Source organism: Dermochelys coriacea, chromosome 10, assembly GCF_009764565.3.
Source record: "Dermochelys coriacea isolate rDerCor1 chromosome 10, rDerCor1.pri.v4, whole genome shotgun sequence".
In the NCBI taxonomy this organism is placed as follows: Eukaryota; Metazoa; Chordata; order Testudines; family Dermochelyidae; genus Dermochelys; species Dermochelys coriacea.
The window spans coordinates 73,873,853-73,888,623 of NC_050077.1; the positions used below are offsets into that span (position 1 = coordinate 73,873,853).

Sequence of the window (14,771 nt, forward strand, 5' to 3'; positions counted from 1 at the left end):
CTAGAAGATCAGGAAGTGAAAGACAAGATTTATATGTTTGTTAAACATCTTTGCAGAGACTTTTAGTAAAACATCCAGGAACTAGAGACTCTTGAAACTGTGACAGTGTGCAGGAAGAAACGTGCTCACCCATTAATTCTCTTGGTATTTAACAGAACAACAGTAATTCATACTCGTGGGAATTTCACAACGGTTGCCCTTTGAAAATATTCTAAGGCATTCAGTAAATCAGTATGGCTAACGGGCATAACTCTTTTGCGACAAGAAAGTTGTCTCATGATTAGAATGGTTCGGAGCCTGCAAAGCTGAGCACTCTTAGCACCCATATAATGAAAGACAGGACTCTTGTTCTACCACACAACATATATTGCTTTATTTTAAAAAACAATTCAAGCAATTGATTACTTTATTAATTCTCTGACTTATTTTAGTTTTTAAGGTCAGATACTCCTATTACTATCTAGTGGGATATTCCATCAAGCAGGAAAAAAATTAACCTTTTCATCAATCTGGATTCCTCAGCATTTTGAGAGCCGCATAAAAGGACAATCACAGCAAAGCTAGATGGTTTAAGAACCCAGGGGGTGTAGGAAGCCTGAATGATGATCAGCTGTAGAGAGCATTATTGGTGTTCATTCTTTATTAAATTGTTACAACATGCTTGGGCCTGTACAAGACCCAAAATGAACAAATCCTTGTCTCGAAGAAATTACTACCTAAAACATGATCTGCAATAGTTACCTCATCTACCATAGTGATTCTTAAACTTCTTAATACTGTGAGGTGAGCCAAAGACTCTGTCATGGGCTATGCCAGGCTGCTTGGTTCTAAGTATTTTATTCTGTGGGCTGTCAGGAAGGTCTCTGTTGATCACAAATGATCCACAGGACCATCTCTTTAGAGCTACTGATCTGTAATCCTCAGCAGCAGGACAGTAAAAATACAGTTTGGCTATATTGTGTATAGTATTGTTTAGACAAACACTAAGTCTCAAAATACATCAAAGTTTTGTAATACAGTTAGAGATTTAAAAGTTAAATGCTAGCAAAGAGGGAGAGAAATTTACAAGTTGCATGAGAGAGAAGAGAAATGAGATGGGAGAGTCAGTGAGGCAGAAAGAGGGAGACTGTTCCATCTGGTAAGTGCAGCAGAGGAGAAGGCTCTTGCAGAAAAACGATAAATAACAAATTAAGGAAAAGAGTCCAGAGCTAGATGAGCTAAAGGGCGCAGTGTGGAACTTGCAGCCCAGAGGGAGGGGATCTGAGTTGTTTTAAGCCGTCTTTATTATTAATTATTTGTATTAAAGTAGCTCAGGGGTGGGCAAACTTTTTGGCCCGAGGGCCACTTTGGGGTTGCGAAACTGTATGGAGAGCTGGGTAGGGAAGGCTGTGCCTCCCCAAAGAGCCTGGCCCCCTATCCGCCCCCTCCTACTTCCTGCCCCCCTCAGAACCCCGGACCCATCCAACGCTCCTTGTCCCCTGACCACCCCTTCCCGGGAGCCCGGCCCCCAGCCACCCCCCGGGACCCCACCCTCTATCGAACCCTCCCTGCCCCTGACTGCCCCAACCCCTATCCACACCCCCGCCCCCAGACCGGCCCCCCCAGGACTCCCACGCCTATCCAAAACCCCCTGTCCCCTGACTGCCCCCCCCCGAATCTCCGCCATATCCAACTGTCCCCTGACTGTCCCCCAGGACCCCTTGCCCCTTATCCAACCCCCCACCCCCCTTACCATGCTGCTCAGAGCAGCAAAGCCCTGCTGCCCAGCCAGAGCCAGGCACACTGCAGTCGCGCTGAGCGGCAGGAGCGGCAGGCCAGAGCGCTGGCGTTGCATCGCGCTGAGGCTGCAGGGGAGAGGGGTAGTGGGGGAGGGGCCGGGGGCTAGCTTCTCCGGCCGGGAACTCAGGGGCCAGGCAGGACGGTCCCGCAGGCCGGATGCCCACCTCTGTCATAGCGCCTAGGAGCCCTCCTCATGTGCTAGATGCTGTACAAACATGGAACAGAAAGTCAATCCCAGTCCCAGAGAGCTTATGATTGAATTCTGGGCTGTTCCAGTGGCTGAAGTGGCCCTTGGGGTGCTGTCTGTTGTGGCAGCTGTGATGCCCAGACTCACTGCAATTCTGTGTGTGCAGCTTTGACTCTGACTTGCTCACTACTCTGGTGGTCCTCGGAGGACAGCCTTTGTACAAACACATAACAAGTGGGGTCCCTGCCCTAAAGATCTTGCGGACCAACTATAAAACAAGAGAACAGGTTGATATGACAGATGAGGGAAAATAGGGGAAGGTTCTGCACTGGGGAAATTCTTCCTCAGCCAGAACTGGTGCTTTGAGAGTCCCTTTATGCAGCTCTTGTCCTGTAACCTGACCTAAAGAGGCCAGAGTGGTAGTGAAAAATCTCATCCACGGTCTGAGAGTCGAGTTGGAGAGTTTTTGAACTGTCCCCTGAAGCAAGTGGGGAGTTAGCAGAATTAGAGGGTGAGGGATGTGCTTACGGTAGCTACTCCCCTCGTCGGGGTGGGGTTTTTTGTTGTTGTTACAGCCGACTACACAGCCACGTTAAAGCACTGCCCCGGCAGCACTTTAACATTGGTAGTGAAGACATACCCTTAGAAAGAGTGTGTGCAACAAGATGGTATTGTTGTTCTCTTCCAAACTGGATCCTTTTCTAACCCAAATTCCTTTGGCTAGAGTTTGACCGAATAAACTTAGCCCATTTTATTCATGTTTTATCAAAAGACGAAGCAAAAAAATAGATGTGGTGAGGAAAGGGATAAAACCGTTGCTTGAAAAGGATCCAAAACCGGGGGCGGGAGGGGGAGAATTACAGCATACTTTAAATAGTTGAGTGAGAAGGAAAGATAGCTAATGAAGGGCAGGAATGCATCCTATAGATGTTTTTTAACCAAGCTTTATTCTTGGCAAAATAATAGAGAATCGATACCTAGTAGTAGTTCATACATTTTCCTGCAATGACAGGACTGAAATCCATGGTGGATTCTGCTTAAACTTTGTTGCAATGATATGGTTCATCGTGTTTATCAGCCTGATTTACCAGATTGTTTTTTTATTTTTAATTTTATGTTGATCGCAGACAGATGGCACAATGCACGGATTCATAAACACAAGTTCACTGCAAAATATTGTCACAGATAAAACTGTCTCAGATCATAGGGCGAGTTTTTCAAACTGTTGGATATAGTGCAAATAAGAAAAGAAACCAATGAGAGGGAAGATGGAAAAAGATTGAAGTAAAGAATAGGAAGAAAGCGGAAGTGAGGGATGCATTCCCCAGCGTCCATGAGCTGTCTCCTGAATGAACATTCCAGCTTATGCTGTTTCACAGAGTTCTTGTATTAATGTCACTGAGGTGTAAGCTTTGTTTGGTTGTTCCCTGCATTGTGACATCGGGCTGGATCATGCACTGGGGCTGCAGGCACTCACGCCTCCCTGGAGGATTCAACCCCTTGCAGCTTCTAGCCTGCGCAGTATTAGCTCTCAGGTTGTGGTATGAGAAATAGTACACTAAATTGGGTATACCTGGAATATTAATATCCCATCATGCCTTCCCCAAACCAAATAATTGAGGCCAAATCCGTGCTTCAGAGGGGAAGGTAGAGGGAATATCTTTGCTAGGTGTTCTCTCCCGGGAGGTTTTAAAAAATTACTGCACTGGTAGGCTTAATCCTCAAGAGCTTGTGATAAGGTATGGTTGGGTGGGTGGTGCAAATCGGAGTGCCAGCACATGAACAATGGACACCATCTTTAGGTGTGTCAGCACTTTGAACTAGGGGTGTAATTCCCAGTTTGAGGAGACATACCTGCACTACCTCTGCTCGAATTAGCATGGTTAACGATAGTGTTGCTGTGATGGTGTGTGGGGCTAGCCCTCTGTCTGAGATGCTAAGCATGTTCTTGTGGTATCTAGCCCATTCCCACTGCTTGTGCTGCCGAGGATATATTGTAGCATGCTAGCTTGATCGAAGCTAGTGGTGGGTCTGTCTCCTGGAGCTGGGAATTACAGCCCCAGCTTGAAGAGGCCCTTTCTGAATGATAAACCAAAGCGATGGTCAGTTGTAATATGTCTATATATTGCAGCAAAAAGCAGTTTTCAGAGGAAGATTACAAATCAGCAAGATGCAAAGAACAAATAATCTTTGCATCTCTTTCTGTAATTCTAGTAAGATCTGAGAAATATCTCATTGGATTCTGTTTCCCCCCCCCCACTGATATGGGTGCATTGTTTTTTATGTGTGTGTCAAGTGCACTAGACGGGGTGGTTTGTTCATGTGGGAGTGCCCTGTATCTGATGATCTGCTTATATGACTGGACCATGTTAAATAAAATAGGGTTTGGTGCGTGAATTGGTGGTTGTTTTTTACATTACCTCTGAGTTAATGACACCTTGGTAAAGTATTACAGCAGTAATCAGAGAATACATCTCGAGCTAAGAGCTAATCAGGAGGAATTACTTGATTTCAGGGTATTGGAGTGTGCAGATTAAGAAGCATGAATGCAGCTTTTTCTCAATCATTCAATTGCTGTCTTGTTGAAGGAGTAGAGAACAATAAAGTATATGTTTCTAGTGGAAAGAATGACCTTTTTAAAGAAAGTTTCTTCCCTTTATTTTTCTCCCATACAAGATTTCATGGTTCTGTCTGGGAACTGGAGGACTAAGAACTTCATGGTTTTAACTTAACTCTACTGTTTTTACATTCCTAAAATGTGCCCATCAAACACTTAGTTCACATTCATAATTTTAAATAACAAAACACTCAAGTTGTAATGATCAGTGACCTGCCCTGTGAATGGAACTAAACACAATTTTGCCAAGCCCAAGTGTTCAGAAATCGTGAGTCGGGCCCCAAAAACTCATGAAATTTTTTTTTTTCTTAAGAAAGGGTTCTTTCTCATTGCTGTCTTGTTTTTCGCAGCTTTAAGACATGCCGGGGTCACATTTTCCAGGTTTTTCTCTCCAAACACTAGGGCGGGCTAGAAACTTTTTTTTTGAATGAAAATAGGAAAATTTTCGTGTAGGTTAAGATTCTCATGTAATTGCATGGCTCCAGGAGCTAGGCCTTCAAGAAAAACACCAGCTGTCATGAGACGCATGATAAAACCATGAGCGCTGACAACACTGTAAACATGTTTTCCACCAACATGTCTTGAGTCAAAAGCCTGAAAAAATAGATGTACCTTATGCTGGGCCCTGAAAGAGAGCAAGATCTGGCTCTGACTGACCAAAGAACACCGGGTCCATACCCTTCCACTGTCACACACTAGGAATGATTTTCAGCCTTCAAATCTAGGAACTCTTAGCAAAAGCATCGCGGCCTATCATCTTTTTTCTATGGTGCATACCATCTCTAGGACCCTAGCAATGCATGATTTCATAGATCAAACTTGCCATTTGAAGTGCACCCTGAAGTAAGTTAGAAGCAAATGTACGCTTTGGAGAGTAGGTGTAATGTCAACCTTGCAGCTGCCACCGCTAAGTATGCAGGCATTGGTTGTCACTAGAAGTTGATCATTAGTCGTAGGTGGTTTGTAGTCTGTCCCTTCCGGAGGTTCCAGAACTGCAAGATACATGTTACACTAGAGTTTTTCACCCTTTCTTCTGAGTTGCATTTGTAATCCCTCATCCTCTGAAAGCAATTGCACTAACGTTGTGACCACTGTCTACAGAATGCAAAGTTAATGGTGTTGGGTAGCTGGTCGCCTTTATTAAGTGGTATGGTTGCACAACAGTGTCATGTTTTAATTCTAGCATTGCAGCAAGGGATAGTCCTTGGGCTACTTTGAAGCTTAGACCATGTGTGTGTTTCAGTGGTTTCTTAAAGGAAAGAATATGGAGTGAAGTCTACAACCTGATCTTTTCTTTTAATTAAAGGCAAGTAGTGAATCTGAAAATGAAAGCCCAAAAAGAAGAGGCCAGAAGCAAATGAGAAAACCGTAAGTCTCTATGCAGAGGGTTTTGAATTTTTTTGGTTTTATTTTAAATTTTAACAGACAATTGGCATTCAGCTATGTTTGAGGGACACTGTAAAGATAATCATACATAAAAATCATGTAATCGGTTTTCATTAATAACACTTCAAATTATAAAACCTGAAACAACTTGTAAAACAACCTGCCATTTATAAATCTGTTTGTTTACTTTTTTGCGCTTTACTCAGCTTCAGCAGGGAGCTGGTCAGCTTTGCTTTCTGCTGCTAGTTGGTTTCACCTCTTTTGGCTCTTTCATGCACTAGTTTAATGCTATTGTTTTTCAGGTTTCCAGCACTGGAAAGAAAACTTAAGTCCTGAGCCCCTAAAAAAAATAATTTTGATTAGGGATATTTGCATGGTGTTTTGGTTGTCATGTAAGGTTTTATATTATTCTCTTATAAAATAAAATAAACTTCTGGAGAGCTCTCATGTTGTAAAATAACCTCCCCCCCCCCATCTGCTTGACTGTATTCCTTTACATTCATGTAATGTCACCTTTTCCATTCAACATGTTCCTACAGGCTTGTCTTCCCAATAAAAGAGAAGTTCATCCTTGTGAAAGCACACAAAATCTAGTTCCTTTTCTTATGCTCTTAAAAATCTTTAAGCATCTAGAGTTTTAAATAATTTTTATGTGACCTGATACAATAAGAAGCAACAGAATAAGGTTATATGAGAACCTAGAATATATATGTGAATGTGCATAACGTAGACCAGGGGTTCTAAACCTTTTTTCTTTGAGCCCGCCTCCCACAACGTGCTATAAAAATTTCACGGCCCACTTGTACCACAACTGTTTTTCTGCGTATAAAAGCCAGGACCAGTGTTAAGGGGAAGCAGGCAGGACAGCTGCCTGGGACCCCATGCCACAGGGGGCCCCATGAAGCTAAGTTGCTCAGGCTTCAACCCGGGGCTTGGAGCGTCAGGCTTCAACCCCATGAGATGGGGCTTCGGCTTTCTGCCCTGGACCTCAGCAAGTCTAATGCCAGCCCTGCTTGGCAGACCCCCTGAAACCTGCTCACGACCCCCCAGGGATCCCTGGTTGAGAACCACTGACGTAGACCACACTCACTATTCCAAAGCCAATGTTTTTCAGAAATATGTAGGCAGTAGTCCTAGAAACCACTCTTAGGGTTCCCCAGATAAGCTCAGAATGCATAAATAAATATTAAAAATAAAATGGAGTGCTTACTTTTCAAGCTGTAAGAAATGGCAGCTATTAAATGGACCATATTACTAAGTTTCCAGCATTGCTTTGACTTTAGAAAATACATAACTGGATTGGGTAAAGTCTAGGTGATTGAGGTATAGGGCTAGAAGTAGGGAATCGCAACATGAGACTCAGGTGCTTTCCCTCATTCCCAGTGCTGAACAAGTGATTATATTGCAGTTCCAGTGTTGAACTTCCTGTGTCCTGGAGCTCACGTGTTGGCCTTAAACCTGATGACTTGAATCTTTGTTTAGCCAGCCAATGGCGTTGAAGTTCCAGTATCCCTCCTGACTTCTGTTTTTGTCCCTAGAGGTAAATGGAAAAGGGAGGCTTCTGGGGAAGAGGAGGATGAAAATGGTGCGGAGCAAGGCTCCAGTGCAGATAGTGAACCAGAACAGAAGAAAGTTAAAGCCAGGAGACCAGTCCTGAGAAGGTGAGGAGGGATTGAATTTACTTTCCCTTTTATATTGTATGTCTCTTTAACTTCCAATGCTTTTAAAGGAACCCAGTAAGTGACATTCCATAGGAAATTGCTGTGGAAGCAGGTGTGTGTTCTGGGAGCAGCCAAGGGACAAATTAATAGTCAGCCAAAGTGTGCAATAGCCTCCTGGGGGAAGCGGTTGGAAACCTCATCCTCTGAGTAATTTATTAAACGACTGGCTAATATGCAGGAGGGACCAGTCCTGCACTGAATGGAGAGGGCATTGTCTACATGCCCATACTGATCTTTTTCCTCATTGATGTTATCCTCACTTATTCTATGGCCTGATTCTCCTCTCATGTGAAGCTGGAAGCTGGTATACATTCGTGTAACTCTACTGATGTTAGTGGAGTTGTTCCTGATTTACACTGGTGTACGTGAAAGGAGATTCAGGCTTTAGGCATCTAATGTTTGGGATATACACTTCCTTGTGGACTGGGAAGGCCTGCTGAAATGCACTCCTTGTGTACAACGCACTGTATTATATCTTTTTATTAATACTCATTTTAGAGCAGTGGTCAAAGCCAGTGTTAAAAAGACCCACAAGCCCCAACGTGGTAAGAGGAGAAAGAAACAAGACTCGTCTGAAGATGAAGATGATGATGAAGACGATGAGACTCCCAAAAGGCAAACCCGGCGCAGAGCGGCTAAAAATGTCAGGTACTGCAGGGGTTTTGAGTTGCGTGGTAATCAGAGCTGGGGCTTAGAAGTCAGGATACCTGGTTAATGTCAGACTTGCTGTGTGATTTGAAGCAAGGCAAGGAGTACCCTGCGGGCAAACCTCTGTGCTGCCTGGAACTCCACTGCCTCTTGTGTTGGGTTCTCTTTACAGGATCTGGTTCTTGGCCATTTAACCTCTCAATAGCTCATTGTATCCATTTACTATAAAGCATACGGTACTTGCTTACTACCTCAGATGGGTTTTGGGTAGTTTAGTTAATGTTTCTAAGATGCTTTGAGATCAGAGCAAAGATGCTATAGAAGTGCAAAATATTAACAGAAATGGATGCAAAATTGCCAGATGCAGATACTTGTCAGTAGCTAAAAGCTTGTAAAAGATGAGATACGGGTTCCCAACATCTGGTGGACACTTACTGAAACAGTCAACATACTATTATTCTCATGCTTCAGGGAATAGACCAGCCTCTCACCAGTGAGGGATAGAAAGAAACATTCCCCATAAGCAGGTTATTCCATAATTGCTTACTGCAGGGGTTCTTTTACCTCCTGAAGCAGCTACTACTGTCAGAGGCTGGAAACTGAACTAAATGAACCACTGGTCTGATCTTGTATAACTATCCGTGTTTTTTAAGAGGTAGAGAGTCAACTTTTAGCCAAGCTGAATGGCTAATATCAGAAACTCGAGCAATGTATTACACAGTCAAACCCAACATAGATGCTGGAGGGGCTTGCCTGTGCCATGCCGTGCTGTGTGCGTATGGCTTTAGATTTAAGGAAAAACAAGAGCTTTTTATCAGCTTGGTATTTGGTCTTGTGCAGTTACAAAGAAGATGATGATTTTGAGACGGACTCCGATGACCTGATTGAGATGACCGGGGAAGGGGCCGACGAACAGCAGGACAACAGCGAGACCATTGAGAAAGTCATGGACGTCAGGGTTGGAAAGAAAGGAGGTGTGTAGCTTTGAGAGTCAGACTAGGATTCTGGGTCTAGTTACATCCGTGCTCTGGTTCTCCTGCACTGGTGTAATGCTGCTGAAATGTTTTTGGGTTTCCACTAGTGGAGAAGGATTTTTAAATCTCCTCCTCCATGTGTTTGTTGGCCCCCCTCAAAGAATTCTAATAGATTGGTGAGGCATGATTTATTTCCCTTTACAAAAGTTGTGTTGACTCTTCCCAAACACATTGTGTTCATCTGGGTGTCTGATAATTCTGTTCTTTACTATGGTTTCAATCAATTTGCATGGTACTGAAGTTAGGCTTACCAGCCTGTAATTGCCAGGATTGTCCCTGGAGCCTTTTAAAAAACTGGCGTTACTTTAGCTATCCTCCATCTGGTACAGAGGCTGATTTTAAGCAGTTGGTTACATACCACAGTTAGTTGTTCTGCAGTTTCATATTTGAGTTCCTTCAGAACTTCTGCGTGAGTATCATCTGATCTTGGCAACTTATTACTGTTTAATACAGTGGTTCTCAAATTTTTGTACTGGTGACCCCTTTCGCATACCAAGCTTCTGAGTGCGACCCCCCCCTCCCGTCCCCTTATGAATAAAAAACACTTTTTAATGTATTTAACACCATTATAAATGCTGAAGGCAAAGCGGGGCTTGGGGTGGAGACAGGCAGCTCATGATCCCTCATGTAATAACCTTGCGAAGAACTGAGGGGTCCCAACCCCCAGTTTGAGAACCCCTGGTTTAATATAATCAATTTATTCCAAAACCTCCTTTTGATACCTCAGTCTGGGACAGTTCCTCAGATTTGTCACCTAAAAAGAATGGCTCAGGAGTGAGAATCTCCCTCACATCTTCTGCAGTGAAGACCGATGGGAAGAATTCTTTTAACTTCTCCACAATGGCCTTGTCTTCCTTGAGTGCTGCTTTAGCACCTCAATTGTCCAGTGGCCCCACTAATTGTTTGGCAGGCTTCCTGCTTCTGATGTACTTAGAAATTTTTTTTTTTTTTTTAAGGGGCAGTTTGTGTCGAGAGATACTTCTGTATGGTTGTAGTAGGATCATGGGCTCTGTGGGATGTTCTTTGTGCTGCCATAAAAGACGCACTAGCTAGAAAAACAACTCCCTGCTTCAACACTGTTCAGTTTATTTCAGTGCCTGGCTAACAAAAGCACCAATTGCAAACCAATTTAATTTGCAACTTTTTTTCAGCCACTGGTGCTTCTACCACTGTGTATGAGACTGAGGCCAACGGCAATCCCAGCGCTGACTTTGACCCTGAAAAGGATGAGGGAGAGATTCAATACTTGATCAAGTGGAAGAGCTGGTCGTACATTCACAGCACATGGGAGAGTGAAGAGTCCCTGCAGCAGCAGAAGGTGAAGGGCCTGAAAAAACTAGAGAACTTCAAGAAAAAAGAGGATGAAATCAAACAATGGTACGTTTTGCCTAAAACAAAAATCAGTGTGGAGCCTTGCTTAGGAGGTTCTTCAATAGCAGGGGCCACCTGAGCTTTGCCCAAGTGACGGCTGTTCAGACAACTTGCCAGAAGCTCATGCTGGATCACTGCTGTCATCTTCAATAAGAAGGGATATTGCTAGTCGTTATGATGGGAAATTGAAAAGCCTGAGAATTTCCTCTTGTTTGCCCCTCCCTTGCCCCAGCTGGGTTTCCTCCTGCAAAACCTATCCAGCTGAGGGTAGGGTTCCAGAACTGTTTTCTTTGGCGCCCGACTGGACAAGACAGATCTCTCTTCTGTTCAACATAAGTTTCATGGGTATTGTGCTTGTGACCATGATGTAAGTCAGATTGGAGGCAGTATTCAGGGGCTTAGAAATCATCCAAATCTGAATATTGGGCCAAGTGCCAGAGGACTAGTCACATATGGATGCAGTGTGCGGAGGCTGCAGGTCCCAGCAAATGGGGGTGCCTGCGCACCCGTGTAGCTGCATTCCAATCAAGACGAACCAGTACATGCTGGGACAAGAGTCCACATCTTTGTGTTGAAAAAGGGGGCAGCCGCAGGCCACATTGTTCAGTCTTGGCTCACAAGTTGCTTCTTGGCTGCCCTGATTGAGCAGAAATTCAGGGCTTGACTACACTCAGTTTTTATACCAGCTTAACTCTGTCCGTTTAGAAACTGAGCATGCCCTAGTGTGGCTGCAGGTATATCTGTATAAAAGTATATGGAGTTAGCCTATTTAGGTAAGGGTCTAAACTGGTGAAGCTTAGTCGGCACAAAAACTACGCAAGGCTGCTCTAGCTGAGTACATTTATAGAGTCACTTATGGCAGTGCTTCCCACTGCTGACCCCTGGGTTGTTAAGATGCAAGCTATGTCTACCCTGCAGCTGGGACCAAGCCTCCCTGCTTGGGCAGGTAGACTCAAGTGGCGCTAGCTCACTAAAGTTAGCCATGTGGATGTTACGGCTCGGGCGGCAGCTGCGGTTCTCAAGCCTACGCAGCCCCTGGTCTGCACCTGGGTGGCTAGTCCAAGCTTCTGCTGCAGTCTCCATACTACTATTTTTAATGCGCTAGCCCAAGGGAAGCTAGCGTGAGTCTGCCTACCGCAATGTGGGTAAACCCTGAGAGGTGGGAGAAACAAATATAACCGTCACACAATACAGCACAAATAAGCAATTAGACATAGTACTGACAGTGCATCCTCCCATGTCATGTACAATGGTCACACTTTAAAGACTTGCCAGTTTTGTCTTAGAGATAGTTTATTTCCAAATTTGCAAAATTCTCTCTCCTTTCTACAGAGAATCCCTGGGCTGTTACAGGTAGGGAGGTGACGTCGTTATCTAAGGCAATTAGCAAGGTTTTCAGGGCAGTCTCTGTATATATTTTGCAATGTGATGTTTAGTTTGCAGAGTGCTGATTTTATTTAAGGGGGTAGGTTATTTTTGGATCCAAGCTTTACTGCACTAACGGGGTCTGTTGATCTCTGGATCTGTGTATGTCCAGTTGATGCTGGTATAAGTCATTCATGGGTGTTAAGGAGAGACTCCCCTAGCTCAAGAAGTATTAAACCTGGAAAAATGGTGAACTGGTCAGTTTCTAACTCAGTAGTGAGCTTTAGGCATGAACTTGCGGTAAGCCATAACCCAGTGGTAAAATTTTGCAAAAAGTACTCTAAGCAACATTCTTTCTTTATACTGAGCAGGTTACAAACTCCACAGAGTACTACATTTATTTGCCTTTGGAAAACTTACACTTTTATTTTTTTTAAGTCTTCGTACACTGAACTAACTCGGTGGGGGGTGGCGAGGGGTGGTCCCTCCCAGTATTGCATATCTGTGGGATCCCAGAAGGAAGCCATTTGCTCTGTAGCAGCAACCTTAGAAGTCTATATGAGTGTGGATGGGTCTGACTGTCTTTCCCCTAGGCTTGGGGTTTCAGACCCTCCACCAGTTGCTCCCAGGAAGGAGCCCAAGCTGCAGTTCCCTCCTCCATCGCCTCTTGGCATCAGCAACTGCTGTGTCCCTGGAAACCAACTGTGCAGGTGTGGGATGCCGTGGCTCTGTCAGGCCACAGCTGTTGAGCCTCTGCTCAGCCAGGCTGGCACTGCAGAGCTGGGCCCCTTCCTGAGCTCCTGCATGAGGGGCATCCTCCCTCAAGAGCACTGCTGCCACCGCTGCCTCCTAGCTGGGCCAAGCGCAGTGTCCCCCCAAGACCAGAAGTGCTTTCGCTCCCCCCTGCAGCAAGGAGTGGGACCACATGTACCCTGTTAGTGAGCAGAGGGCTGCAGACAGAGCAGGGTCTTAAATGACCACCCCATGTCCCTGCTGGAGCTCTAAGAGGAGACGTGAACCAGTTTCTCATCTGCACAGTATATACAAGGTTGTTGTGTGGTCGTATGTGCGTGCTGTTTACAGGGAACATTGACCCTAAGTCCTGTTTTCGAAAGTTATTGAGGCACTTGGGCATCTAAATGTCAGTGACTTTCAGTGAGACTTAGTTTGTCTGCATTGCAGTGAGGTGTGTGACAGCAGCACATGTGGACATACCTGAGCGAGGTTTGATGGAGGCAACTAGAACAGCAACAGCAATAAGGCTGTGGCAGCACCGGCTAGCTGCTCAAGGACATACCCAGAGCTTGTAGAGCCCATGCTGCTGTTGATCTGAGCTAGCTCACACTTCTGATTGCAGTGCAGACGTAGCCTAAGTCTCCTACATGCCCAAGTCACTATTGAAAATGGGACTTAAGCTCCTTGGTCATGTAAGTCCTTTTGAAAATGTTACCCCATGTCCCTGTCAGAGAATAGATCTTCAAGTAGAAGAGGTTTCTTTGCATGGGAGCTGCGAGCCTGTTGGCAACTTCATAGAAATGTAGGGCTGGAAGGGACCTCAAGACATCAAGTCCAGCCCCCTGTGCTATGGCAGGACCAAGTAAATCTATACCATCCCTGGCAGGTGTTTGGTGGGTTTTAAGAACAGGCTGGACAATGACGGGGATTCCACAACCTCCTTTGGAAGCCTTTCCAAATCTTAACTACCTTTATTGTTAGGTTAGATATCGGGAAAACCTTTCGATGTCTCCTTTGTTTTAGATTAAGGCCATTCATTGATTCTTGTCCAACCTTCAGTGGACATGGAGAGCAATTGATCACCATCTTTTTTGTAAAAGCCCTTAATATATTTGAAGATTATCAGGTTCCCCCCAGGGCCCCCAGTTGTTTTTTTTCAGGACTAAACATGCCTAGTTTTCTTTAACCTGTCCTCATAGGTCAAGTTTTCTAAATCTTCTGTTACTTTTGTTGCGCTTCCCTGGACCTCTCCCGTTTGTCCACATCTTTCTTGAAGTATAGTGCCCAGAACTGGACATGTTACTTCAGCTATCATATCATCACAATATGTTGTGGGATACCGGAGTCCTGAGGGTTCCCTCCTTATGTAAAAGCTTATGTATTTTGGCTTTGTGGAGGAGAAGCTCACAAAAGTTTCAGGGAAAATCATTATATATTTCTCTGTATTGTTTCATTGTGAATAATGTTATTTTAGAAGCATTAAGAGGAGTATTTGATAAGCAATTGTAAACTTGGATTGAGTTACCCTAACTCATGAAATTATATAGGCAGGTAGAGTTTTAACAGCTGGTCTTGAGCATCACTATCCACAGAGTGAGCAGAAATAGAATTATTCTTACATATGCATCTCCCCCTACCCCCATTTCTTTTCTCTCCAGGCTAGCCAAGGTATCTCCTGAAGATGTGGAATACTTCAGTTGCCAACAGGAGCTTGCTGCAGAGTTGAACAAACAGTATCAGATAGTGGAGAGAGTGATTGGTAAGTGAAATAGTGCACCTTTCTAATAAAGGAATAGTAAAACCCAGGAATTCAAGTTTTACTTGGGTCGCAAGAATGAGTGTGCCGTGTTTTCACACCTCTCCGGGAAATAAACTGGTGCTACATATCCTGTAATGTGTGGAAATCTAAAGGTTAAATCACAGGAGAT

At 44.4% G+C, this 14,771-nt stretch overlaps 1 protein-coding gene across 9 annotated transcripts in view; it reads left to right on the forward strand.

Moving 5' to 3' along the window:
* CHD2 (chromodomain helicase DNA binding protein 2) overlaps window positions 1-14,771 on the forward strand; it is a 95,812-nt gene that overhangs the window by 41,590 nt on the left and 39,451 nt on the right. For 8 of the 9 annotated variants that reach the window (XM_038419864.2, XM_038419866.2, XM_038419867.2 and 5 more), the window contains 6 exons: window positions 5,890-5,951; window positions 7,508-7,630; window positions 8,189-8,338; window positions 9,179-9,312; window positions 10,524-10,749; window positions 14,502-14,602. In XM_038419864.2, the coding sequence (XP_038275792.1) occupies window positions 5,890-5,951; window positions 7,508-7,630; window positions 8,189-8,338; window positions 9,179-9,312; window positions 10,524-10,749; window positions 14,502-14,602 (796 nt within the window). Of the gene's footprint in view, window positions 1-5,889; window positions 5,952-7,507; window positions 7,631-8,188; window positions 8,339-9,178; window positions 9,313-10,523; window positions 10,750-14,501; window positions 14,603-14,771 lie in introns of those variants that run through there. The other variant, XM_038419870.2, reaches the window with a different exon arrangement.